We start from the raw sequence: 25,439 nt of genomic DNA, 5'->3' as shown, positions 1-25,439 counted from the left end.
GTTCTAGTTTCTGGTTGAGACTAGGGGATGACCAATCTGGGGCTGTGTGATCCGAGATGGGTCTGCAGCCTCAGTTACCCTCTCTTATTTGCAGACAGAGCCTGGATACTTCGGGCCATCCAACCCTATCAACTGGGGGTAAAGAATCACCAGATCTGGGAGGCAGAGCGGTAGCCTAGGGCCAGAGAAGGGCAGGGCTCAAAGTGACCTGGAGAAAGTCTTACTGTCTCAAAATTGGAAACTCAGGGGTGACTCCTGGGAATCTGCATTTGTGTATCTAAAATTTGAGAATTGCTGACTTGTCCATCTTAGTTATTTTCAGTTCAGGGAAACTGGAGGCCAAACGAGGAGAAATAAAAGCAGGGTGGTTGGTGCCTTTGGGTGAGGAGCATTGGATGGGAAAGAAAGGGCCCCAGAATAAACCAGCTGTGCATGGGGTGAGGACACAGGGTTTGCCTGCGTCCAGGAAGTGTTTTTCCCATTTAAAAAGAACAAATGAAATGCTTCTACAATTTGAATTCTGAAAGGAGAATTTGCAGGTGGGAAGACCTCCAACTAAATCACCAGTTCGCCCTGCCATCCGCCCCCAACGATGGTGAGCACTAATGGGGCTGCGGGACAGGTATGCACTGTGAAGCCTGTGACAGTGGATGAAATATTGAAATACTAAGATATCAGTTGGCAAATGGCAAGCAGCAACTGCAATAAATAGTACAATTAATTATTTATAAATATGTTATAATATAAGCTCATCCGTTCATTGGATACCGTCATGACCATTGATAAACGGGCCTCTTAAATAGCCACTTCTGAGGAACACCAATGGCACTCTGCTGCTTCGCTCACGTCCCCGTCCACAGCACACGCCGCATTGCTCATTCTTTAGGAAGAACTCTGCTCTGTGCTTTAGAGGAATCATCCGTTTATCTTTATCCTCAAATTACTCACTTGTTAGTGATTCTACATAGTTGACCCTTTACTTTGGTTTTATTGTGGCTGTGTTCTAACACTGGTATAAGTAGTAAGTCAGCAGGGTTTTGTTTTCTTGAAAGATCCAGAACCAACTAGTGTGGCACTTGCACCATTCAGAAACGGCAATTATGTTCAGTTCAAATCCAGAGTTGATATTGATCATGGTTGGATCATACAAATGGAAACACGATGGCCAATATAGGAAAAGGAATTAGAATTTATTCAATTGTTGGGATTCGTTCAGGGCGGAGTGGGGGAAAGTGTATCTCTGTTCCTCGGTGTCTGGGGCCTCAGTTGGGAAATTTTGACAGCCGAAAGTCATCTGGAGACATCTTCACACTCATGTTGGGTACTTGATGCTGGTGTTGATGGGGACCTCAGCTGGGGCTGCTGGGGGTGGACATGTGACTGAGAACTGGAAGTGATATGCCTCGCTTCCTCATACAGACCTCCCAGGCATGATCCTTTCTCCTCTCCATCTATCAGATGAATGGAGAGGATTTCAAGGACCTAGAAGAAGGCAGAACCCTAAGATGGGAGAAGTCTGGGTCTCTGAATGACCGTACAGAGCAAAGACCTTACCATCCTACATCGGATGGTGACATGAATGAGAAATATCTTTCTATTAAATTCAGCCATTTACATCTGGAGATGTTTGTTCCAGCAGCTAACGTTACTCACCCTAACTAATAACCATCTCCGATCATTTATTGAAGTTCTGAATGACTGGAGATGTTCAGCCGGTGAGATCTGGTGTTGGGAACATCCATGGTGGTTTTTCTCACCATCACAACTGTTACGTAAGCCCTGTTTATAGTCACAGGTTGGTCTTGTAGCTTGTATTACTTAAAATGTGTTTGATGGCATTTTAATGATCACATATGCCTTTTTTGACTAATGGTCACAGCTCATTATATTGGCATTTTGTTAGGAAAAAAGAGGAATTCCATTGTCTTTCTATCACCAAGTTTACAAACCACTCATGTCTGGATCCATCTCTTCTGCCCCCATGAAAATGGAAAGTGTTCGTCTCCTATCTAAAGGCAGTCCAGGGTACAAAAGCCCTCCACTCTACCAAATCCAATAGCAATTTTATATTCTTGTCCCTCTTAATCCCTTCAACAACTTTCAATGTAGTCGAACAAACTCCTCCTTGAAAAACTTTCCTCATAGCCTTCTGTAACACACCTTTCCTGTAACTCACTGGCCTCACCTTGGCCCCGTTTGCGGGCTCTTCAGTTAGGTATCTAATAGGAATCTCAAATCACACACATCCATATTAGAACTCTTGATTAATCCTGCCACGTCCACGCCTCCCAGACGTCCCCATATAAATACATGACACCACTATTTATCTCGTGGCTCAGGCCAGCCACCTAGGAATCATTCTCGTCACTTCCCTCTAATACCTCCAAACTCTAATCAGTCAACAAATCCTATCAAGTCTACCTTCAACTGATGTATATTAGAAGCAGTTGATTTCTCTCCATCTCTGCTTTTATTGCTCTAGTTCCAACAGGCATCATCTTTTACGTGGATGAGGGCAATAGCCTTGGAATTGGTTCGCTTTCCTGTACTCTTGTTCCTATATTGTCTATCCTCCATACAGAAATGAGACTGATCTTTTATTTTGTTTTTGTTTTTGTTTGTTTTTGCGGTACGCGGGCCTCTTACCGTTGCGGCCTCTCCCGTTGCGGAGCACAGGCTCCGGACGCGCAGGCTCAGCGGCCATGGTTCACGGGCCCAGCCGCTACGCGGCATGTGGGATCTTCCCAGACCGGGGCACGAACCCGTGTCCCCTGCATCGGCAGGCGGACTCTCAACCACTGCGCCACCAGGGAAGCCCGAGAGTGATCTTTTAAAAGCCAAAATTGTGCTTTCACTTCCCCTAACATACCAAGTTCTTTCCTGCCTCAGGGCCTTTGCACGTGTGGGTGTCTTTTCCTGGAACATCCTTCACCTGCTTGTTGAACGGCTGACTATTTCTAATCCTTCAGGTCCAGATCTAAATGTCACATCCTCAGAGAGCACTTATCGCCCTGTAGAAATTAGGTTCTCCCTCTCTACTATTCTCTATCACAGCACCCTGTTTACTTTTTAATAGGACTTGTAATTATATTTTTGTTTACTTGTTTATATTGTTAAGTTGTCAATCTTCATGAGACCGTAATCTCTATGAGGGCAGGTGCCGTGGACTGAATTTTATCCTCACAAAATTGATAAGTTGAAATCCTAATGCCCAATATGACGGTATTTGGAGACAGGGTCTTTAGAAAGTAATTAAGATTAAATAAAGTCATAAGGGTGGGACTCTAATCCTTTGATAGGTCTGGTGACCTTAGAAAAGGAAGAGAGAGGGAATTCCCTGGCGACCCAGCGGTTAGGATTCCGCACTTTCACTGCTGAGGGCCCAGGTTCAATCCCTGGTCGGGGAACTAATATCCCGCAAGTCGCACGGCCAAAGAAAAGAAAAGAAAAGGAACAGAGGGATCTCTCTCTATCTCCCCCCTCCACCACAAAATGTACACACAGAAGAAAGTCCACGCAAGAACACAGAAGAAGAGAACACAGAGAAGGTGGCTGTCCAAAAGCCAGGAAGGGAGCCTTCCGCAGGAACTGAACTGGACTTCCACCCTCCAGAACTGTGATAAATAAATTTCTGCTGCTTACACCACCCAGTCTGTGCTATTTTGTCATGGCAGCCCGAGTTGACTAAAACAGCAGGCTTACAGAGTAGGCTTGTTTCCACTTTTTCATCCCCTACACTTAGCATAGTAACTGCTACGTGTAGGCAGGTAAAAATTATTTGCTGAACAAATGAATGGGCTGCACACAAGCTTCTCCCTACTTGCACCACTGCTTCAGCTGTCTCTACCACCCCGAGGCCAATCCTCAGATACCCCACCTGGGCTGCTTTGAGGGAAAGACAGTGTTAAATGTCACACTCGTGTCACAGGTATTTGAAGAGCAGCTCTTCCTTTCTCCTGCCGCCCCCCCACGTCTGAGAGATTCCTGACGGATGACCACACACCTTCCCTCTGCTTAAGACAGCTCTATCCAGAGCCAAGCTTAACTCATCAAGGTTGGCACGTGAGATGAAACCTGTTTGCCTTCCCTGGACTCACAGAAACCAGCTCTGCTGAGAAAACCAGGCCTGCCTGCTTGGTCCTCACTCAGGACTGGGTTAATAGAAAACTGGGTTTGGGGTTTTCCAGGCTTGTTCCTATATTCTGTGAGTAACCGTGGCCTGCAGAGCAATGACCTGTGAACAGTGGGGAGGAGGCCTGGGTGTTACCCACCCCGCCTCGGGCATGGAGGTCGGTGCTTCTGTTGGGAGCCCCCGTGTGGGGAGCTGGGGGCGCTGCAGCAGCCTCCCTAGGACACAGGCCACACTTGAGGTGCAGAGCGGAGAACTCAGGCCCTGGTGCTGGGCAGAGCTCCGCGGCCTCCCTGTGCGGTCATGGGTGAGGCCGGCTCAAAGCTGCCAGAGTTACACCTCCAGCCCAGACCGCTGCAGTCCAGATCCGAAAACCCAACAGCCAAATGTCTCAGAGGCATCTCTCCACTTCTCACCACCTGCACTGCCACCTCCCTTTCTCCCCTGACCCCGCCACGTCCCCACCACGTGTCCATCCCTGCAGTGACCTCCCTGCCTCCGGCCTTGCCCCGCAGTCCATTCTCCTCACAGCAGCCAGGAGAAGCTTTGAACACACAAGTCAGATGATGTCACCCTTTTGCTCAGAACCCTCCAGTGACTTCCCAGCCCACGTAAAGGCCAAAGCCCTCCTGTTGGCCCTACACCATGGGGTCCTCCCTCCTATCCTCACCTCTGGCCCCATTTCATAGGACTCACCCCACTGTTCACTCTCTTCTGCTACCCTGGCCTGTATTCGTCAGAGTACTTCAGAGAAACAGAACCAATAGGATGCATATTATAACTATGGTGAGAGAGATGGATTTTAAGGAATTGGCTCACACTGTTGTAGGGGCTGGCCAAGTCTATAATCTACAGGGCAGGCCAGCAGACTGGAAATTCAGGCAAGAGCTGATGTTGTAGTCTTGAGTCTGGGGGCTGAAAACTCAAGCAGAAGTTCTGTGTAGTCTGGGGGCAGAATTCCCCCTTCCTCAGGGGCAACTCAATTTTTGCTCTTAAGGGCTTCAGCTGGTTGAATGAGGTCCCCCCACATTACAGAGGGTCATCTGCTCTACTCAAAGTTGACTGATTTAAGTGTTCATCACGTCCCCAAAAATGTCTTCATAGCAACAGCTAGACTGGCGTTTGACCAAAGAACTGGGCACCATGACTTAGCCAAGTTGACACATAAAATGAACATCACGGGACTTCCCTGGTGGCACAGTGGTTAAGACTCCGTGCTCCCAATGCAGGAGGCCTGTGTTCGATCCCCGGTCAGGGAACTAGATCCCACATGCATGCCGCAACTAAGAGTCCACAACTAAGGAGCCTGCCTGCCGCAACTAAGACCCAGTGCAACCAAATAAATAAATTAATTAAAATTAAAAAAAAAAAAGAACATCACATGGCCTCTTTGTCCTTTCTTGAAGACAGGGTCATCCTTTCTCAGGGCCTTTGCCCTTACTATTTTCACTACCCAAATGATCTGCTCCCAGATAGCCACATGGCTCCTAGACAACCCCATAGCCCATTCCCTCCCTTTCTTTGGAGTTTGCTCAGTGTCACTCCTGGAAGCCTTCTTTGATAGCCCCATCTTATGTTACAAGCCCTCCTCCGGCCCTAGCTCTCGCAGGCCTTCTCTGCTGGCCTTCCCTATGTGGTGATCTCAGGTGAGGCATGTCTCAAAGGTGCAATTTTCTACTGTTACTGTCCAGTCATAAACAATTTTGTCATAGACTAGAAGCTGCTTCGTAAACAGACCTTATTTAACTTGTACACTGGCCAGAGCGTCCGCTGTTATCTCTCTGCTTCAAACTCTCCTTTCTGTACTCTCCCTTGTGAGGCTGGAGCTGGGACTCTTGACACCCACATTTCTCCTTTGTGAACTGGCTTCCTGTTAGGCTCTGTCATGAAGGGATGCTACAGGGTGTTTTAAGCGTACCTGGGATTTGATTAATCTGTGTGACACACAGATATGGAATTGACCATCATGAAGGAAGAAGTTTGCTCAGTTCCCTAGAAACAGGAGGCATGGCACACCACTCAGGGTCACATGGCGAAGCACCAGGGTGGGTCAGGAGGCAAAAGGGGTGAGGAATAAACACGGGCAAGAGTTTTTATTGTGGTTTTCACTGGAAGGAACAGGCAAGGCAGGGTAAGCAGGCTTAGGGTTGGCTAGTTTGAATAATTTCAGTGATCTCTGAGGTATAGGGACTGTCCTTAGTTGTCTGGTGCCTGGCCTTGGAGTGATTAGGGTGGATGGATAGTGGCCCAGAGTGTGAGAGCTCAACAGAGGAGATGGTTGGGATCATGGGCTCTGGATCAGTTGGTTTGCATATGAAAAGAACGCTCTAAGGCAAGTTGTTTGCCATCTCTAAAGGGGATGTTAGCTAGCCTTGGAAGAAGCAATCCCTCCAAGGTCAGTAAGGCCCCAGAATGCCCAAGCAACAAATAACAGGAAATTAAAAGACGTGATTAATACACAGGGAGAGAGAACACGCAAGGACGGTGGTAGCAGAAGAAACTTGCTTTTGGTTTCCTATGGGCTCTCTGATGGCTTACACTTTCTGAGTATCACCCCAGGGATGCTTCTAATCCCTGATAACAGCAGTTCCTTCCTGTAGCAGCAGCTGCATCCAGTCACAATCTCCATCACTTGCAGAGACAGCTCCATGGTGCTCTTCTCCGAGATACCAGCATGAGCTGGCCAGTGCCCTGTCCCCGAGACGTCTGGTTCTCAGCCCCGTGGGACCCTCTTCCAGGTTCAGAGACACCAACATCATCTAAGCAGTGACGCATCCTTAGGGATGTGAGTTTCAGCTCTGCAGTGCCCCTCCTCTATGCTCAAGCGTTTTGATTATTCACACTTCTTCTCTTAGTTCCTTCGACCCTGCGGGTGGTAGCTGCTTCCTCCAATTGCTATGTCTATGATAAATTGGTGTATTTTTTATTGCTCTTTTACTTACCTCATTAACAACTGTATATCTAGTTTGCAATGATTTATAATCAGTTCTCTCTGTTCAAATAACTGGTGGGGTTCTGTCCCCCCATTGGACCCTAGCTGATTGAGAAATTGGTACCAGAAGAGGAATTTTTGGACAATGCTTTGGTTGTGTTCTTGGAGTTGAACTCAGTGCTGACCTCCTTGACGATGGGAAATCCTAGCAATCCATGGTGTGCAGTGACTTCATGATGGATCAAATTTTCACCTGTGGTTGATTGTGATGAAGTGCCTATTGAAAGGGCTATTTGACAGAGTGGCTCTTTCGCTTGGTCTTAGGGCACTAGTAAGGACTACAAGGACCATGGTGTGGGATGAATCCTTCTGAATGCCCTAGGGTGCCTACGGAGAGGGAATGACAAGCTCAAATGAATAATCAGTTGGGATTAAGGCTGAATTTGAGGAGTAATTAACATGTTTTAGAAATGGATGGTATGCCTGTCACTCAAAGATGATTTGATTATACAATGATTATGGCAACTTTGCATCTCCTCATTCAGGGTAGAGAATTAGATGTCTTCGTTTGAATGAAGGACAGTTGTACCTTGTTAGAAAGAAAAATAGAGTGTTTTTAATTTTCTTAAGGAAGTTCAAATATGTGAAGAAGGTACATAGGGATGCTGAATAGCCAAAGGGACGGATTGTGCCATTAAAGAATCTGCTTTCTGTTAGCTCCAACCCACCCTTCTATACTCTACGTTGTGATGCTGGGGCAGGGACCAGAGTAACCATATTTCTGCTTTGCCAAAAGCAGGTTCCTCTTAGGCATTATGAATAGGCGGTACGTGAGGGGGCTACAAGATTGGAGGAGGAAGAAGGAGCTGGTTTCTTCCCTTGGGCTTCCTGAGCTTGTGAACATCCTCCAGCAATGCTTCTTCGCCCTGGCCGCAACACTTCCTTCCTGGGCAGGATGCTGAATCTAGTTTGCAGTATTTCCAACACTTGCGTACCAACCTTATTGTGCTTCACCCAGAAAATCCAGCAACAGCTGAACAGTCCCCCCTCCTCAGAAATCTGAGTTTCAGCTCAGCAGGGCCACTCCGCTAAGCTTGAGTTTTAATAATTTAAATATCTTCCATTTGTTCTCCCAGCCTAAGGGGCAGTAGATGCTTCCTTAATTGCTGCCTCCAAGATACCTTACTGTTCTTTTCTTGAATTGTCAGTTAACTAGTTAATAACTTTATACCTAGGTAACAATTCTTTATATTAAAATCTCTGCTCAGCGTTTCCCTGGTGGCGCAGTGGTTGAGAGTCTGCCTGCCGATGCAGGGGACACGGGTTCGTGCCCGGGTTCGTGCCCTGGTCCGGGAAGATCCCACATGCCGCGGAGCGGCTGGGCCCGTGAGCCATGGCCGCTGAGCCTGCGCGTCCGGAGCCTGTGCTCCACAACGGGAGAGGCCACAACAGTGAGAGGCCCGCGTACCGAAAAAAAAAAAAAAAAAAAATTTGTTGAACTAAAGGCAATAGCACTTAGTGAGATCTTACCACCTCAGGCTTTGTTCGAAGTGCCCTACATGTATCATTTCATCATCAAAATAATCTCATGAGATAGGGACTCTAATTCCTAATAAAAAAATGAATACTGATATGTGGTCAGTGATTAAACTGACAGTACTGCTGGGTAAGGCAGGGAAACTTGATCTAGTACAGAAGTTAGACCATGTAAGATTGGGTCTTCAGATGAAATGTTAGCAAACAACTCAGGATGATTAGCTAAAGCATAGAGGGTTTACTCTCAGGTAGGGAATCTACAAGGAAAAACAGGGCGCATGAAGACTGACTCCCAGTCCAAAGACAAGGATGGGCTTCTAAGAGCAAAAGTCACTGTAAAATATAAGGAGAGGTGACTGGCTGGTTAAATAAATCTTTAGCTTGTCGGCACAGGACTGTTTGGCTTGTAATGAAGCAGAGCCCCAATTCCATTTGTGGCTTTCAAGGACTTTATTGACCCAGTAGGTCCAGTAGGTTGAGTCCAAGTAGTACATCTGAGACACAGATCACAAACATAACAAGTTCATCATCAGGCTGGCTTTTTTTTTTTTTTTTTTTTTTGCGGTACGCGGGCCTCTCACTGTTGTGGCCTCTCCTGTTGCGGAGCACAGGCTCCCGACGCGCAGGCTGAGCGGCCATGGTTCACGAGCCCAGCCGCTCCGCGGCATGTGGGACCTCCCGGACCGGGGCACGAACCCGTGTCCCACGCATCGGCAGGCGGACTCTCAACCACTGCGCCACCAGGGAAGCCCCAGGCTGGCTTTTGTGTTTGTTGTTGATTTGTTTTCTGCTGATTCTGATCAGTTCTCCAAGAGGGATGCACTTTGGTTCCTTCTTTTGGGACCCTGACTGATTGTTTTCTTGCATTTTATTAGCAATACAGGCTCGAGTCATGCAGTATACCGCATATGCTCAAGACTCAGCAAAAATTTCCTTTTATCCCCTCATTTTTACTGATAAGGAACCTGAGCCACAGAGCAAGTAAGTAACTTTCCCTTGGTCACACAGCTGGCAATAGAGCCAGAGGTTGGTAGGGTTGCTAGGTGCCTTACTCTTCATGGGACTCAAATTCCTGATGCCATTATGCCCCACAGGTACTCACTGAGGCCCAGCCTCCCTAGTCAAGCAGACTGACTTGAGAATTGTTAAGAGTTTGGTACATTTAACCAGTTTGATATACTGTTTCTATTGGGAAGAGAGAGAGAGAGAGAGAGAGAGAGAGGGAGAGGGAGAGAGAGAGAGAGGGAGGGAGGGAGGGAGGAAGGAAAGGAAAGAGAAAGAGAGAGAGAGAATGAAAGAGAGAGAATGAGAATATAGTGTGGTTAAGAGTATGGATTTTAGTGGGAAATAGATCGAGGTTAAAATCCCAGATCTGCTTTATGCTGCTTAAAACTGCTGTAAAATAAGCAAATTACCTAGTTTTTCTAAGGCTCAGTTTCCTCATCTGTAAAGTGAGGGAAATAATACATACCAAAAGGGGCACTCAGTTTAATCTATTTTTAGGTAATGGTTTTTAGAACAGCCCTACCAATTTATGATCTATGACTGCCCTCTAGAGGTAAAATTAAAACATTGTCTCCATAACCCTGCTAAATAGATCCCTGAAAGCCTCTTTCTTCCCAAATTGTCCAGCCAAAAAGCAGTAGTTTCTGCAAATCAAATTGCCCAATAACAACTGGTCTTCAGTGACTCCAATATTTTTGAACTGAAATATCAGACTTCCTTGAAGAGAAACAGGAAGGCTTGGCCCAGTTGCGTAATGCAGGGCAGAATGGCACCAAAGAATTAATTGCCATGAAAAATAAGTTACCCGCCACCACCAATAACACACACACACACACACACACACACACACACACACACACACACACACACCATGAAAGCCAGCTGGCTTCACAAACAAGTTTTCCACACTTTAAAGAAACAAATTATCCCTATCTTATGCCAACTATTTCAAATACACTGCTTCCCAACGCCCCGCCAAAAAAAACCCCACAAAAAAACCTGGAAAATCTGACCAGTTTATTACGGTAAAATGGGCCACTATCCTCATCTTAAACTTTTTGGGGTTTGGAAGTTTAGAAAGATGATGCAGTGTGTAACTTGTGTATAAACACCCTCAGCACAGAGGGGACCAGTCCCCTACAATTAAATATGTTCATATCTCTGCCATAAAACATACTAAGTGGGACAAATAAAAACTGTAAATAGTCTCACAGATCAAGTTTAGTGGCCAGGTGAGTTTGCTGAAAATGTACCCCCTCCCCCCAAAGAAAACCTGTTGCTAGTTTTCAGAACTTTTAGAATTTTGGAATTGCAGATAAGAATTGTAGACTTATATAACTGATGCCAAACCAATCTGGGATGCTAGTATGAGAAAAGAAAATTTAGCCCAAACTCATGAATATATTTGCAAAAATCCTAAGATAAAATGCTAACAAATAGAATCTGGCAACTTATAAAAAATCATATATCACGACCACCGGAATGGAAGGTGCAGTACCCCCACTGTGATTATGGGTTCAAGTTGGTGATCAGACCCATGAGACACAAATAGATTTTTAAAAAATATTTATTTATTTGTTTGGCCACACTGGGTCTTAGTTGTGGCACATGGGACCCTCGTTGCCGCGTGCGGGATCTTCATTGCAGCATGCGGAATTTTTAGTTGGCGGCATGCGGGATCTAATTCCCTGACCAGGGATGGAACCCGGGCCCCCTGCATTGGGAGCATGGAGTCTTAACCACTGGACCACCAGGGAAGTCCCACAAATAGATTTTAATCTAGAATACAAAGCAGGATATATGAGATGCCATTTTCATCTTCCTGGGAGGCCCAGCAGCTACCCAAGTACACAGATTCTTTTGTCACTTACCCACAGGTCATGTACAGGAAAGCCAAGGTGTGTGAGGGTCACCTTGACTTATAGAAGCTGCAGCCTCTATTTCCCACCAATAATTTACACCATTTTGGATGTGTAAGCCCATTGACAACTCCCCAAAATTTAAGCACACAACAAAGGAGGTGTACACTATTACCCCCTTTTATCTTAACTCTACTGTTTCTAAGGAAACATTATTGTGGAAGACCAAGTTCAGTGTCAGGCAGGCTTGCATCAGCCCAGGTCCGATATTAATTTTCACTTTACTCACAGAAAGATAAGTTAACATTAGGAAATCTATCAATCACTGTGATTTGCTAATTAACTGATAAAGGAGAAAATCAGATGATCCTTTCAAAAACTCAAAAATACTTCTCAAAAAAATGAAACAGAGATTCCTTATAAAAATGCTTAGCAAATTGAGAATAGAAGGGAACTTTTAAAAGGTATCTACCCCAAACCTAACCTTTATACTTAAGATGAAAGTTTGGAAGCATTTCCATTGAGTCAGGAACAAAGGAAGATTGCTCACTGTCACCTTACTAATCACCACTATCCCGACTTCCTAGCCAATGTAATAAGTGAAATAAATACAAGGGATAAGAATTAGGAAGAGACAACACTGTTTCTATTTTCAGGTTATATTACTGTCAACTTAGGAAATCTACAGAAAAACTATTTGAACTAATAAAAGAGTTTGGCAGGGCTACTAGACATAAGATCAACATACAAAAATCAACAGATTACCATACTGATTGTAATAGGAATAAGAAACTAGAAGATGTGATAGGCAAAAAGATACCATTCACAATGTCAGTAAAAACGATCATGTATCTAGGGATATATCTTTAAAAAAAACATGCTAGACAGTTACAGAGGAAAATACAAAGTATTTCCGAGTTATAAAATGAATATTTTAAAAATGGAGAGATATAACATGCTTATGCATGGGAATACTATCATAAAGATGTCACTTCTCCCTTAAAATAAATCTACAAATTCAATTCATTCCAGTAAAAATGTATGAGGATTTTTCATGTAACTTGATAGGTGGATTCTAAAATTCATATGAGGGCTTCCCTGCTGGCGCAGTGGTTAAGAATCCGCTTGTCAATGCAGGGGACATGGGTTCGAGCCCTGGCCCAGGAGGATTCCACATGCTGCAAAGCAACTAAGCCCCTGCGCCGCAACTACTGAGCCTGTGCTCTAGAGTCTGCAACCACAACTACTGAGCCCGTGTGCCGCAACTACTGAAGCCCACGCACCTAGAGCCCGTGTGCTCTAGGTGTGTTGTCTGCAATAAGAGAAGCCACCGCAATGAGAAGCCTGCGCACCGCAATGAAGAGTAGCCCTCCTCGCCGCAACTAGAGAAAACCCGTGTGTGCAGCAAAGACCCAACGCAGCCAAAAATAAACATAAAAATAAATTAATTAAATAATTTAAAAAATAAAATAAAATTCATACGAAAGAGTAAACACCCAAGAATATACAAGGTAATTCTGAAAAAAGAACAAGATAGAAGATATAAAAATTTATTATTAAACTATAGATATTAAATAGGATAGAATTAATTCAGGATCATTCTAAAGGGGTAGAGAGCCCAGATACAGACCAAAAACACTGGAGACGATATATGACAGAAAGGGCACAATCAATCCTACAGGATGATAGAATGGGGGCATTGGACCATGTTAATAAATAACATAAGAACTATAATATAGGAAAAATCAGCTTTCCATCTGGAAAATCTCTGTAGATCAACAGGAAGAAAACAACCTAACGGGGAAAAAAAACCCTAATGATATGTTCTAGCAAATCTCAACATAGGAAAACACCATGGCCATCCTCAGCATCATTAATATTCAGATAAATACAAATCAAAGCCACACTGAGATACCACTTCACACCAACTAGGTTGGCTATAACAAAAAAGACATACAATGACAAGTGTTGGCGAGGACGTGAGAAACTGGACCCCTCATACATGAACGGTGGGAATGTAAAATGGTTCAATTGCTTAGGAAACGGCAAAAATGTCCTTTATTGTCTCTTTTTTATAGATGAGGAACCTGAGCCACAGAACAGTGAAACAATCTGTCCTTGGTCACACAGCTGGTAAGTGAAACAACCAGACTTAGAGTTCCTCAAAAAGCTGAATGCAGAGTTACCATATGACCCAGCAATTCTATTCCTAGGTATATGCCCCAAAGAATTGAAAACATATGTCCACACAAAACGTGTACAAGAATGTTCATAAAAGTATTATTCATAATAGCCCACAGTCCATCAACTGATGAGTGGATAAATAAAATGTGGTATATTCATATAACAGATTATTATGCAGTTAAAGGAAATGAAGTACAGACACATGCTACAGCATGGAGGACCCTTGAAAGAATTATGCACGTGAAAGAAGCCAATCACAAAAGACTACATACTATACGATTCCACTTATATGAAATATCCAGCATAGGCAAATCCACAGAGTCAGGAAGTCAATCAGTGGTTGCCAGGGGCTGGGGGGCAGGGGTAACAGGGAGTGATTGGTATGGGGCATCTTAGGGGGAGGGATGAAAATGTTCTAGAATTAGATAGTGATGATGATTGCACACCTTTGTGAATGTACCAGAAAACACTGATTGAGCACTTTAAAGTGGTGAATTTTATGGTACATGAATTATGTCTCAATAAAGAACATGTTAAGCACCTTTCAAGCAAAACGAAACAAAAACAAAACACAGAATTGACCAAACTCACTACAGATGTCTGTCAGAAAATCCTGCCCAAGCATCTGATTTGCCACCTCTGCCCAAGCCCTCCTCCTCCTCTGCTGGCCCTCCGCAGGCTCCTATTCATTCTCCTCTTCCTCTGCTCGCCCTCACCTGTCCACTTCCATGATGTCAGCTCCAAAGACTCCCGAATTTCGACCTCCATCTCACACTCAGCACACCCTTCACCAGCATCCATCCCTACTCCTGCACACTTGTTCCTTCACCACAGGAAACAGCACTGCCAGCCACCTAGTCATCAAGGCAAAAGCCGGGGAGTCGTCCTAGTGACCTCCCAGCCCCTTCTGTCCCACCTCCTGGCTCATTCGTCTCCACCTCTGCAGCCTCTGGTTTACTTCAGGTTACATTGTCTCTTGCCTGCAAACAGGCAAGAGGCAGAGAGCAGAACTGTATACACATCATTCCCTCACCTCCATCTCAACAATTCATTCACCACTCTGCAACCTGAGTGATTTTCTAAAAGACAAATCTAACCCTGTTACCTCCCAGTTTAGAACATAGCCTATTCTTGACCAATAACGGCTAACAATGATTGTGATTCACTTGTTGCCATTTGCTAGGCATTTTGTATGAATTATTTAATGCTGCAACAACTGTATGAGGTAGAAATGATTATTATTACTCCTCCATTATGGATAAGAAAACCAAAGCTGATTTTTCTGTACCTGTTGAATGTGATTAATGTTAAAACAACTTTATTGAGGTGTAATATACATATCATGAAATATGCCCATTGTAAGTGTGTACTTTGATGATTTTTAGTATATTTACAGTTTGACAACTGTAAGTCACAACCCAGTTTTAGCACATTTCCATCATCCCTAAAAGTTCCCTGGTACCCATTTTCAGTCAGTCCCTTCTTCCACCCCCAGGCCCAGGCAAACAGCTGATCTACTTTCAGTGACTATAAATTTGTTTTATGGACATGTTATAAAAATGAATTATACAATATGTAGCCTTTTGTGATTGTGTTTACATTGTGTTTTTGAAGTTCACCTATGTTGTAGCATGTAAGTTTTATCCTTTTATATAGCTGAATAGCATTCCATTGTATGGCTATACTATCGTTTGTTTATCCATTGACCAGTTGATATTCAATAGATTCCACTTTTTAGCTATTTATGAACAATGGTCCCATGAACACTTCATGTGCAAATCTTTGTGTAGACATATGTTTTTACTTCTCTTGGATAGATACCTAGGAGGGGAATTGCTGGGTCATAAATAGAGTTTAAATTTTAGTAGTTGCCAAACTCTTCAGAGTGGTTGTACCATTTTACATTCCCATCAGAAATATATAAGGACTCCAATTTCTTCACACCCTCACCAACATTTGTTATTATCTTTTTTTATAGCCATTCTAGTGACTGTGTAGTGGTATCTTATTTTTGTTTTAATTTGTGTATCCCAAATGATTAATGATCTTGGGCATCTTTTCATTTGCTTGTTAGCTCTTTGTACCTTCATATCTTCTTTGGTTAAATGTCTACTCAAATTTTTGCCTATTTTTAAATTGGATAATATATTTTCTTATTATTGAGTTGTAGGAGTACATTATATATTCAGGATATATATCCTTTATCAATCATTGAGAGTGAGGTATTGAAATGCCAAAACTATAATTGTTTATTTCTCTTTTCAATTCTATCAGTTTTTGCTTCATGTATTTTGGGACTTCTTTGTTAGGTATGTATAGATTTATAGTCGTTACATCTCCCTGATGTCTTGACTCTTTTATCATTATAAATATTCCTCTCATTGCCAGTAACATTTCTGATATTAACACAGCCACTTCAGCTCTGTTAGAGTTACAATTTGCATGGTCTCTTTCCATCCCTTTACTTTCTACCTGCTGTGTCTTTGAATCTGATTTGTGTCTCTAATAGATAGCATATAATTGAATCTTGCTTTTTTTAAAAAAATCCAATCTGACAATCTCTACTTTTTGATTGAATTGTTTAGTCTATTCACTTTTAGTGTAGTTATTCATATGGCTGGCTTTATGCCTGTCATTTTGCTATTTATTTTCTATATTTATCCTGTTTTCTTTTGTTTCTCTTCCCTCTTTGACTGCCTACTTTTGTGCTAAAATATTTTTTAGAGTACCATTTAAATTTATTTGTTGATTTTTTTAAAATGGTATTTTATTGAGTCATCCAAATTCACTCAAGAACTTCAGCCATTTTACTCACTCAAACTATATTTGTAAGTAGAGTGGTTGCTCTGGGGACTGCAGTATTCATCCTGACTTACTATAATCTTCTTTAGGTTAATATTAGCTTAAAAACGGTTAAATATAGCAACTTTGCTCCAATATAGCTTCATTTCATACCCCCTCCTTTGTGTTATTATTGTTACATGTATTACATCTATATATGTTATAAACCCAACATACAGTGTTATAATTAGTGGTTCATAAAATCTTATATCTTTTAAAGAAATTAACAGGAGAAAAGAGAATATATATTTGTACAGTTTTTTAAAAATTAATTAATTTATTTTTGGCTGCATTGGGTCTTCGTCGCTGCACGTGGGCTTTCTCTAGTTGCGGCAAGGGGGGCTACTCTTCGTTGCGGTGCACGTGCTTCTCATTGTGGTGGCTTCTCTTTTTGCAGAGCACGGGCTCTAGGTGCACGCGCTTCAGTAGTTGTGACATGAGGGCTCAGTAGTTGTGGCAAATGGTCTTAGTTGTTCTGCAGCATGTGGGAACTTCCCAGACCAGGGATGGAACCTGCGTCGTCTGCATTGGCAGGCGGATTCTTAATCACCGCGCCACCAGGGAAGTCCCTGTACAGTTCTTTTTTTAAAAAATAAATTTGTTTATTTATTTATTTTTGGCTGCATTGGGTCTTCGTTGCTGCGTGCGGGCTTTCTTTAGTTGCGGTAAGCACGGGTTTCTCACTGCAGTGGCTTCTCTTGTTGTGGAGCACGGGCTCTAGGTACGCGGGCTTCAGTACTTGTGGCATGTGGGCTCAGTAGTTGGACTCGCGGGCTCTAGAGCGCAGGCTCAGTAGTTGTGGCAGACGGGCTTAATTGCTCTGTGGCATGTGGGATCTTCCTGGACCAGGGCTCGAATCCGTGTCCCCTGCATTGGCAGGCAGATTCTTAACCAATGTGCCAGCAGGGAAGTCTCTGGTTCTTTATATTTACCCACATATGTCACTTTTCTGGTGCTCTCCATTTCCTTCTGTAGAGTCAAGTTACCACTGGTCTTATTTCCTTTCACTGTGAAGGACTTTATTTATATTTCATGTAAGTCAGGTGTGCTAGCAATGAATTCTCTCAGTCGTTGTTTATCTGGGAAAGTTTTTATTTCATCTTCATTTATTTTTTTAAATTCAATTTACTTAAACTAAAAAAATAATCCATTTGTGAAGGATAATTTTTTTAGACATAGAAACTTTTGTGAACAGTTTTTTTTTTTTTTTTTTCTTTCAGCATCTTGATTATGTTATTCAAATGCCTTCTGGCCTCTGTTGTTTCTGTTGAGAAAAGGCTTGTCAGAACTGTACTTAAGAGTTCTTTTTTTGTTTTTTGGCTGCACTGTTTGCGGGGTCTTAATTCCCTGACCAGGGATCGAACCCAGTTCCAGGGATCGAACCCAGTTCCTCAGCAGTGAAAGCACCAAGTCCTAACCACTGGACCACCAGGTAATTCCCCTTTTTTACTTTTTATTTTGGCCGAGTTTTATTTTGGTGAGTTCCGATGTGCTGTTTTTCTCTTGCTGCTTTCAAAATTTTCTGTGTTTTAGGCTTTCAACAGTTTGATGATAATGTGTCCAAATGTGGATTTCTTTATGTTTATCCTACTTGGAGTTCTTTGGATCTGTAAATGAATGTTTTTCCTTAAAATTAGGACATTTTTTGGCCATTATTTCTTCATATATTTTTTCTTTCCCTCTCTCTCTCTTTTTTTCTTTCTGAATTGCTGGGTCATATGGTAATTTTATGTTTAACTTTTTGAAGGAGCACAAAACTGTTTCCAGAGTGGCTGCGCCATTTTACATTCCACCAAGAACGTATGAGGCTTCCAGTTTCTCCACATATTTGCTGACACTTGTTTTCACTTCTTTTTTCAATCATAGCCATCCTAGTGGGTATGAAGTGGTAACTCATTGTGGTTTTGATTTGTATTTCCCTAATGACTGATGACATAATGACATTGATTTTTTTTAGCTTTATTGAACTATAACTGACCTGTAACATTGTGTAAGTCCTAGGTCTACAACGTCTTGATTTACAACACTTATATATTGCAAAATTATTACCACCATAGTTAACTAGTACCTCCATCATGTCACATAATTACCATTTCTTTTCTGTTGTGAAAACATTTAAGATCTACTTTTGGGACTTCCCTGGTGGTCCAGTGGTAAAGAATCTGCCTTACAATCCAGGGGACGCTGGTTCGATCCCTGGTCAGGGAACTAAGATCCCACATGCTGCGGGGCAACTAAGCCCACGCAGCACAACTACTGAGCTCGCGCGCCTCAACTAGAGAGAGAAAACCGTCACGACACAGCTAGAGAGAAGCCCGTGTGCCACAACAAAGAGACCGGTTCCGCAATGAGAGATCCCACATATCTCAATGAAGATGCTGCAACTAAGATCCGACACAGCCAAAAATAAATAAAATAAATAAATAAATAATAAATCTTTGTAAAAATCTACTCTCTTAGTAATCTTCAAGTATATAATACAGTATTATTAACAATGAATCTTCAGAACTTATTCACCCTATAACTGGAAGTTTATACCCTTTGAACAATATCTCCCCATTTCCTCCACCCCCTCATCCCCTGAAAACCACCAATCTACGTTCTGTTTCTACGAGTTCAGCTTTTTTAGGTTCCACATGTAAGTGATATAATGACATTGATCTTGTCATGAACTTTTGATCATTTGTATCTCTTCTTTGGAGAAAAGTCCTTTGCCCATTTGTTAATAGGGTTGTTTGCCTTTTTGTTGTTGGGTTTTAAGAGTGCTTTTCACATTCTGGACAGGAGACTCATCACCTATATCATTTGCAAGCATATTCTCCCATTCTGTGGGTTATCATTTCACTCTCCTGATATTGTCCTTTGATGCACAATAATTTTTAATTTTGATGAAGTCTAATTTACCTATTTTTCTTCGGTTTCTTATACGTTTGGTGTCTTATCTAAGAAACGATTGCCAAATCCAAGGGACAATTTTTTTTGGACACTATCAATTGTTTATTTTTTATTGAAATATAGTTGATTTACAATGTTGTATTAGTTTCTGGTATATAGCAAAGTGATTCATATATATATATATATTTTATTCTCTTCCATTATAGGTTATTACCAGATACTGAATATACAGTATAATATTCCCTGTACTATACAGTAGGGCCTTGTCATTTATTTTATATGTAGTAGTTTGTATCTGCTAATCCCAAACTCTTAATTTATCCCCTCCACTTTCCCCTTTGGTAACCATAAGTTTGTTTTCTTTTTTTTGCGGTACCCGGGCCTCTCACTGTTGTGGCCTCTCCCATTGCGGAGCACAGGCTCCGGACGCGCAGGCTCAGCGGCCATGGCTCACGGGCCTAGCCGCTCCGCAGCATGTGGGATCTTTCCGGACCGGGGCACGAACCCTCATCCCCTGCATCGGCAGGTGGACTTCAACCACTGCACCACCAGGGAAGCCCATAAGTTTGTTTTCTATATCTGTGAGTCTCTTTCTGTTTCATAAATAAGATCATTTGTATCATATTTTAGGTTCCACATAACAAGTGATATTATATGGCATTTGTCTTTGTCTGACTTACCTCACTTAGTATGATAATCTCTAGGTCCATCCATGTTGCTGCAGATGGCATTATTTCATTCTTTTTTATAGCTGAGTAGTATTCCATTGTATATATACTTCTATATATCTGTATACTGCATCTTCTTTATCCATACATCTGTTGATGAACATTTAGGTTATTTCCATGTCTTGGCTATTGTAAATAGTGCTGCTATGAGCATTGAATCCAGTGTTATGAGATGATATTGAAAGGAAGGAAAAGTGGCCACAAGCTCTAGGTTCTGGCATACCTGGACATCTGTCCCTCCTGCTGCCAGTGAAGAAAAAAGTCCATAGCTAGCACAGAGAATGTTTTAACTTCTAGTCCTTCAAACAGGCTCCATGATATAAACACTGACTCAAAGGAAGACTCCTGGAGAGCGTGGTTGCCAAGAGTGGTGGGATCTAAGTTGGCTTTTTCTTTTCCTTAGGGGTTCCCACTGCACCCGAGCCACCACTCATGCCCGTGCTCCTCCTTGGACTTTTGCTCCACGGAAATGCACCCAGTGTCAGCAGCCCACATCCCATGCTTCATTCATCAGATATTAAAACTCCACTAAATGCCAAGGAATTGTGAGTGGGATGGCATCACAGTGGTAAACAAACTGACATAGACTCTGCTCTCAAAATGCTCCTTCTGTAGTAGGAGAAAGGGGATTTTAAAAAGTAGATACAAAAAAAAATTAAATACAACTTGTGCTAAATGTGAGCACAGTGTCTAACTACTCCCTTCAGAAATGCAGGAGAGAAACGGATGTGGCCCACTGTCTCGTTCACTTCACCTACCTAACGCTCTCTAAATATGGGAGTTCCAAAATGTAATGCCCTGTTGAAAAGATACGAATCCTTTCTTTTTTTTACACCTTTCCTTTGGATTTATTCTTCTTCACAAGTGAAGCAATTACTATTAGAATTCTTTTAATTGGGCTCAAACATTGCAATGCACGAATCCTTTCTATAGCCTGCAAGGTCCTGCTTCTATGCCCCAGATCATCACTGACCCCACAGAAGCATCTAGACATTGATGTCTAGAAACATCTCATGTTTCTATAGAGCATTTTATGAGAGAGGGCGTATGGTAGATAATAATTATAACTGGTCTGAAATGCATGCCCTTGGGCCCAGTCCTTTCTGGGAGTCCCTCCAAAGGAAATAACGGGGTCTTTAGAAAAAAGTTGTACTGCTAAAGATAGTTACTATAACTTTGTATGTTCAATAAACAAATTCAATACTCAGTTTTTATTTTGCTAATGTGAGGAAATGACTTGACCTCATTGGGCATCATGGGTAAAATTGGGTGATAATCTCTACCTGAAAAAGTTTATGAGGACTAAATATCTGAGGAAATATCTGCCTAGCACTCGGCCTGACAAAGAGCAGGTGTGTTCTCTATGGGTTCACTTCACCTCCCCTTTCTGACCGTACTGCATTGTATTACATACCTGAATAGGTACACAGGAATCTATATAGGTTTTATATTCCCACCACTCCCCTCTCAGTGGACTGAATTTGCACAGGGACCTCTCGTCCTCCTCTCCTGGCGTGCTGAGTGGTAGCATTCAGGTGTTGAATGGTTGGACTGTCCTAACCTCGACCACTGTCAAGTGTCCTTTCCCTGGTGCTAGCCCGCCGCCTCTCCTGGTTCCCAGGCACCCCAGCCTGCGGTCCACGTGCAGGGGCAGGAGCCGCTGACCGCCTCCATGCTGGCCGCAGCACCCCCGCAGGAACAGAAACAGATGCTGGGTGAGTGACCCACGTGCTTGCAGAAGAGGGGGCCAGAGCTGCTACTGACCTGGACACCAGCTCCCTTCTCTACTGGGATGCCACTGGGTTTTTCACGGAATACCTTCCCACAGGTGAACGTTTGTTCCCGCTCATCCAGACGATGCACTCAAACCTGGCTGGGAAGATCACGGGGATGCTGCTGGAGATTGACAACTCGGAGCTGCTGCACATGCTGGAGTCCCCCGAGTCTCTCCGCTCCAAGGTGAGCAGGTTCCCAGACCCCCGCGGCTTCCGCTCACTCGGCTCAGGAGGACACGGGGTGGCCTTGGGCACCCAGGGGCGGCAGAGAGAAGGGTCTGCTGCGCCTGTGACCTCCTCGTGCCTCGCCTGTGACCTGAGGGCTGCTGGCGCGTGGGTATCTGGGAAAGCGGTCAGCACCAGGAGAGGCCACCGCTGGGCCTGGGTGCCAGGGAGGGGCGGAGGGGCTCTCCTCAGGTGTCACTGACCACCTGGAGCTTCTCACAGGTGGATGAAGCTGTGGCGGTCCTACAGGCTCATCATGCCAAGAAATAAGCTGCCCAGAAGGTGGGTGCTGTTGCTGCTGCTACCTCTTAGATAAGGACAAATGTGTGTTTGGCTATTTCATTTCCTGCGATGGTTTTGATTTACAATCATCATCCTAAAAAGGCAGAAGGAGGAGGGAACGGAGAGAGCCCTGCTTCTGTTACTGCTTATCCTGCCCACTTATCCTGTTACCTTTGTGCCTTATCTGTCATCTGAAGTTAGAGAAAGGAGGGGATAAGCTGTGAATTATAAAGGGCAAACAACAGTTTCCACTGTGGTTTTCTTCTGACACCAATCAATTCTACAATTCTCTGACAACAGCGGAGACCCACCATTTCAATTCAGTTCTGATACCACGGACCCCACAGGTTAAGGGCTCAGTCCCACAAGACTGCCCCTACTTCAGACACCAGCCACAAATGGGGTCCCTATGCTACCCACACTTATGCTCAGCCAACTACAAATTTGGGTTCCCATGAACCGCACGCCCCCCAGGTTTGAAAATTTGCAAGAATAACTCACAGAACTCAGGAAAGAGGTATACTTATGATTATAGATTATTATAAAGGACACAACTCAGGAAGAGTCAAATGGAAGAGAAGAATAGGGCCAGGTGTCAGAGGAAGGAGATGCGGAGCTTCTTTGCCCTCTCCAGGCACACCACCCTCCCAGCACAGCCATGTGTTTGCCAGCCCAGAAGCTCCCCAAACAAACCGCATTTAGAATTTTTACATGTGGTTTCACTATCTAGGCATGATTGATTAAATCATTGGCCATTGGTGATTGAACACAATTTCCATTCCTTTTCCCCTCCCTGAAGGTCAGGGGTTGGAGCTGAAAAGTTCCAACCCTCTAATCATGTGGTTTGTTCCTGTGCTGACCAGCCCCCATCTGGAAGCTATCTAGGGGCCTGTGATGGATAATTTTATATACCTACTAGACTATGTCATAAGGTGCCCAGATATTGGCTAAACATTGTTTCTGAGTGTGTCAGGGAGGGTGTTTCTAGATGAGATTAACAGTTGAATAACTGGACCCAGTAATGCTATTGCCCTCTGTAAGGTGGGTGGGTCTCATCCAGTCCATGGACGGCCTGAACAGAACCAAAGGTGGGGGAGAGGAGAATTAGCCCTTTCATCTGCCTAAATGACTGAGCTGGGACATCTCAATTCATCTCTTCCTGCCCTTGAACTGGGATTTATACAATTGGCTCCCCTGGTTCTCATAATAAATCTCTCCATATGTATCTATATGATGTATATATATTTCTCCTATTGGTTCTATTTCTCTGAAGATCCCTAACTAATACAGGACCCCACTATGCATCACCACCTTAGGGTAAACTCAGGTATGGTCAAAAGGGTTCATTATGAATTTTAAAAGGCCCTCCTAGGGCTTCCCTGGTGGTGAAGTGGTTCAGAATCCGTCTGCCAAGGCAGGGGACATGGGTTCGAACCCTGGTCCGGGAAGATCCCACATGCTGCGGAGCAACTAAACCCGTGCGACACAGCTACTGAGCCTGTGCTCCAGAGCCCGTGAGCCACAACTACTGAACCTATGTGTCACAACTACTGAAGCCCGCGTGCCTAGAGCCCGTGCTCCACAGCAAGGGAAGCCACTGCAATGAGAAGACCGCGCACCGCAACAAAGAGTAGTCCCCGCTCACCACAACTAGAGAAAGTCCGTGAGCAGAAATGAAGACCCAACACAGCCAAAAATAAATAAATAAATAAATAAATTTATTAACAAGAACAAAAAGGCCCTCCTGTCATTCAGGAAATTTCAGGGGTTTTAGGGGCTCAGTGCTAGGTACTGGGGACAAAGACCAAATATATATATATATATTGTACCATATCCAATATATATATATATATTATACCATATCCACATAAAGGACACCTGGTCAGGTTCCTCTCAAGAGTGACCTGTTGGTCTGGAGTAGAGACAGTTTCACAAGGGGATCTTGTAATCAGATCTCACAGCCTCATTTCTATGAGCAGTACCCCTCTGGTTTGGCCTAAGGATGCTGAGGTTGGCTGTGTTTGCATCCACTGCTTAGCTCTGGGAACACAGCAGACACAGATCTTGTTGTCAAAAAGGGAGACAGACACACACGTGACTACAGTCACAGGGTGTGTTTCAGTCAACTGTTGGACTTGGAGGCCATGGCACCTCTCTGAGGGGTAAGCAGGACCTCCAACAAGGACAGGTGGATGCCTCCAGATGGAGAAAGGAGAGAACCAAATGGGCAGAGGCAGAGTCAAGAGAATCAAGCACATGGTAAGGGCCAGGGCTTGTGTGTTGGTAGGGCTTGACTTGACGTGGCCATGGCCCCTTGTGAAGGGCTCTAGGAGCCTTGCCATCAGTAGCACTGATTAAGAAGGGAACTCTAGGGCTTCCCTGGTGGTGCAGTGGTTGAGAGTCCGCCTGCTGATGCAGGGGACAGAGGTTCGTGCCCCAGTCTGGGAAGATCCCACATGCCACGGAGCGGCTGGGCCCATGAGCCATGGCCACTGAGCCTGTGCATCTGGAGCCTGTGCTCTGCAACAGGAGAGGCCACAACAGTGAGATGCCCGCGTACTGCAAAAAAACAAAAACAAAAAAAAAAAAAAAGAAGGGAACTCTAGAGAGTTGAGGTTTGTTTTGATGAAAGATCATCCTGGGAACAAGTCAGAGGGCAGACTGGAGGGAGAGAGTCACCATCAACTCTTCCTTAGTCTCGACTGCATTAACCTCCTGGTCTCCAGGTTTCCATCGAAATCATTCTGGGCATAGTAGTCAGAGCACGGTTTTATTTTTTTATTTATTATTTATTTGGCTGCGTCGGGTCTTAGTTGTGGTTTGTGGGATCTTTCGTTGTGGCACACAGGCTCTGTGTCGCGGCGCAGGCTCTTTGTTCGAAGCTGTGTCCCCTGCATTGGAAGTTGAATTCTTAACCACTGGACCACAAGGGAAGTGCCCCAGAGCATTGTTTTCAAACATAAATGTGAGAATGTAACTCCCTATCACAACCTTCAGTAGCTTCTCAAAGCCCCCAAATCCTCCACGTGGTTCACAGGGCCCTGCATC

General features: G+C 43.8%; 1 protein-coding gene across 1 annotated transcript; it reads left to right on the top strand.

The window, feature by feature from the left end:
• The first annotated feature begins 592 nt into the window (after nucleotides 1-592).
• Nucleotides 593-22,421, top strand: LOC115857898 (polyadenylate-binding protein 4). The gene is given in 4 exon segments (XM_030865351.2): nucleotides 593-622; nucleotides 21,731-21,824; nucleotides 21,938-22,068; nucleotides 22,332-22,421. Coding segments are annotated over 4 exon segments (345 nt in total).
• The last annotated feature ends 3,018 nt before the right edge of the window (nucleotides 22,422-25,439 follow it).

The sequence above is a fragment of the Globicephala melas genome, chromosome 1, assembly GCF_963455315.2.
Source record: "Globicephala melas chromosome 1, mGloMel1.2, whole genome shotgun sequence".
Classification (NCBI taxonomy): domain Eukaryota; kingdom Metazoa; phylum Chordata; class Mammalia; order Artiodactyla; family Delphinidae; genus Globicephala; species Globicephala melas.
Note: the sequence above shows the minus strand (reverse complement) of the source record. Positions and strands in the feature narration are given on the sequence as shown.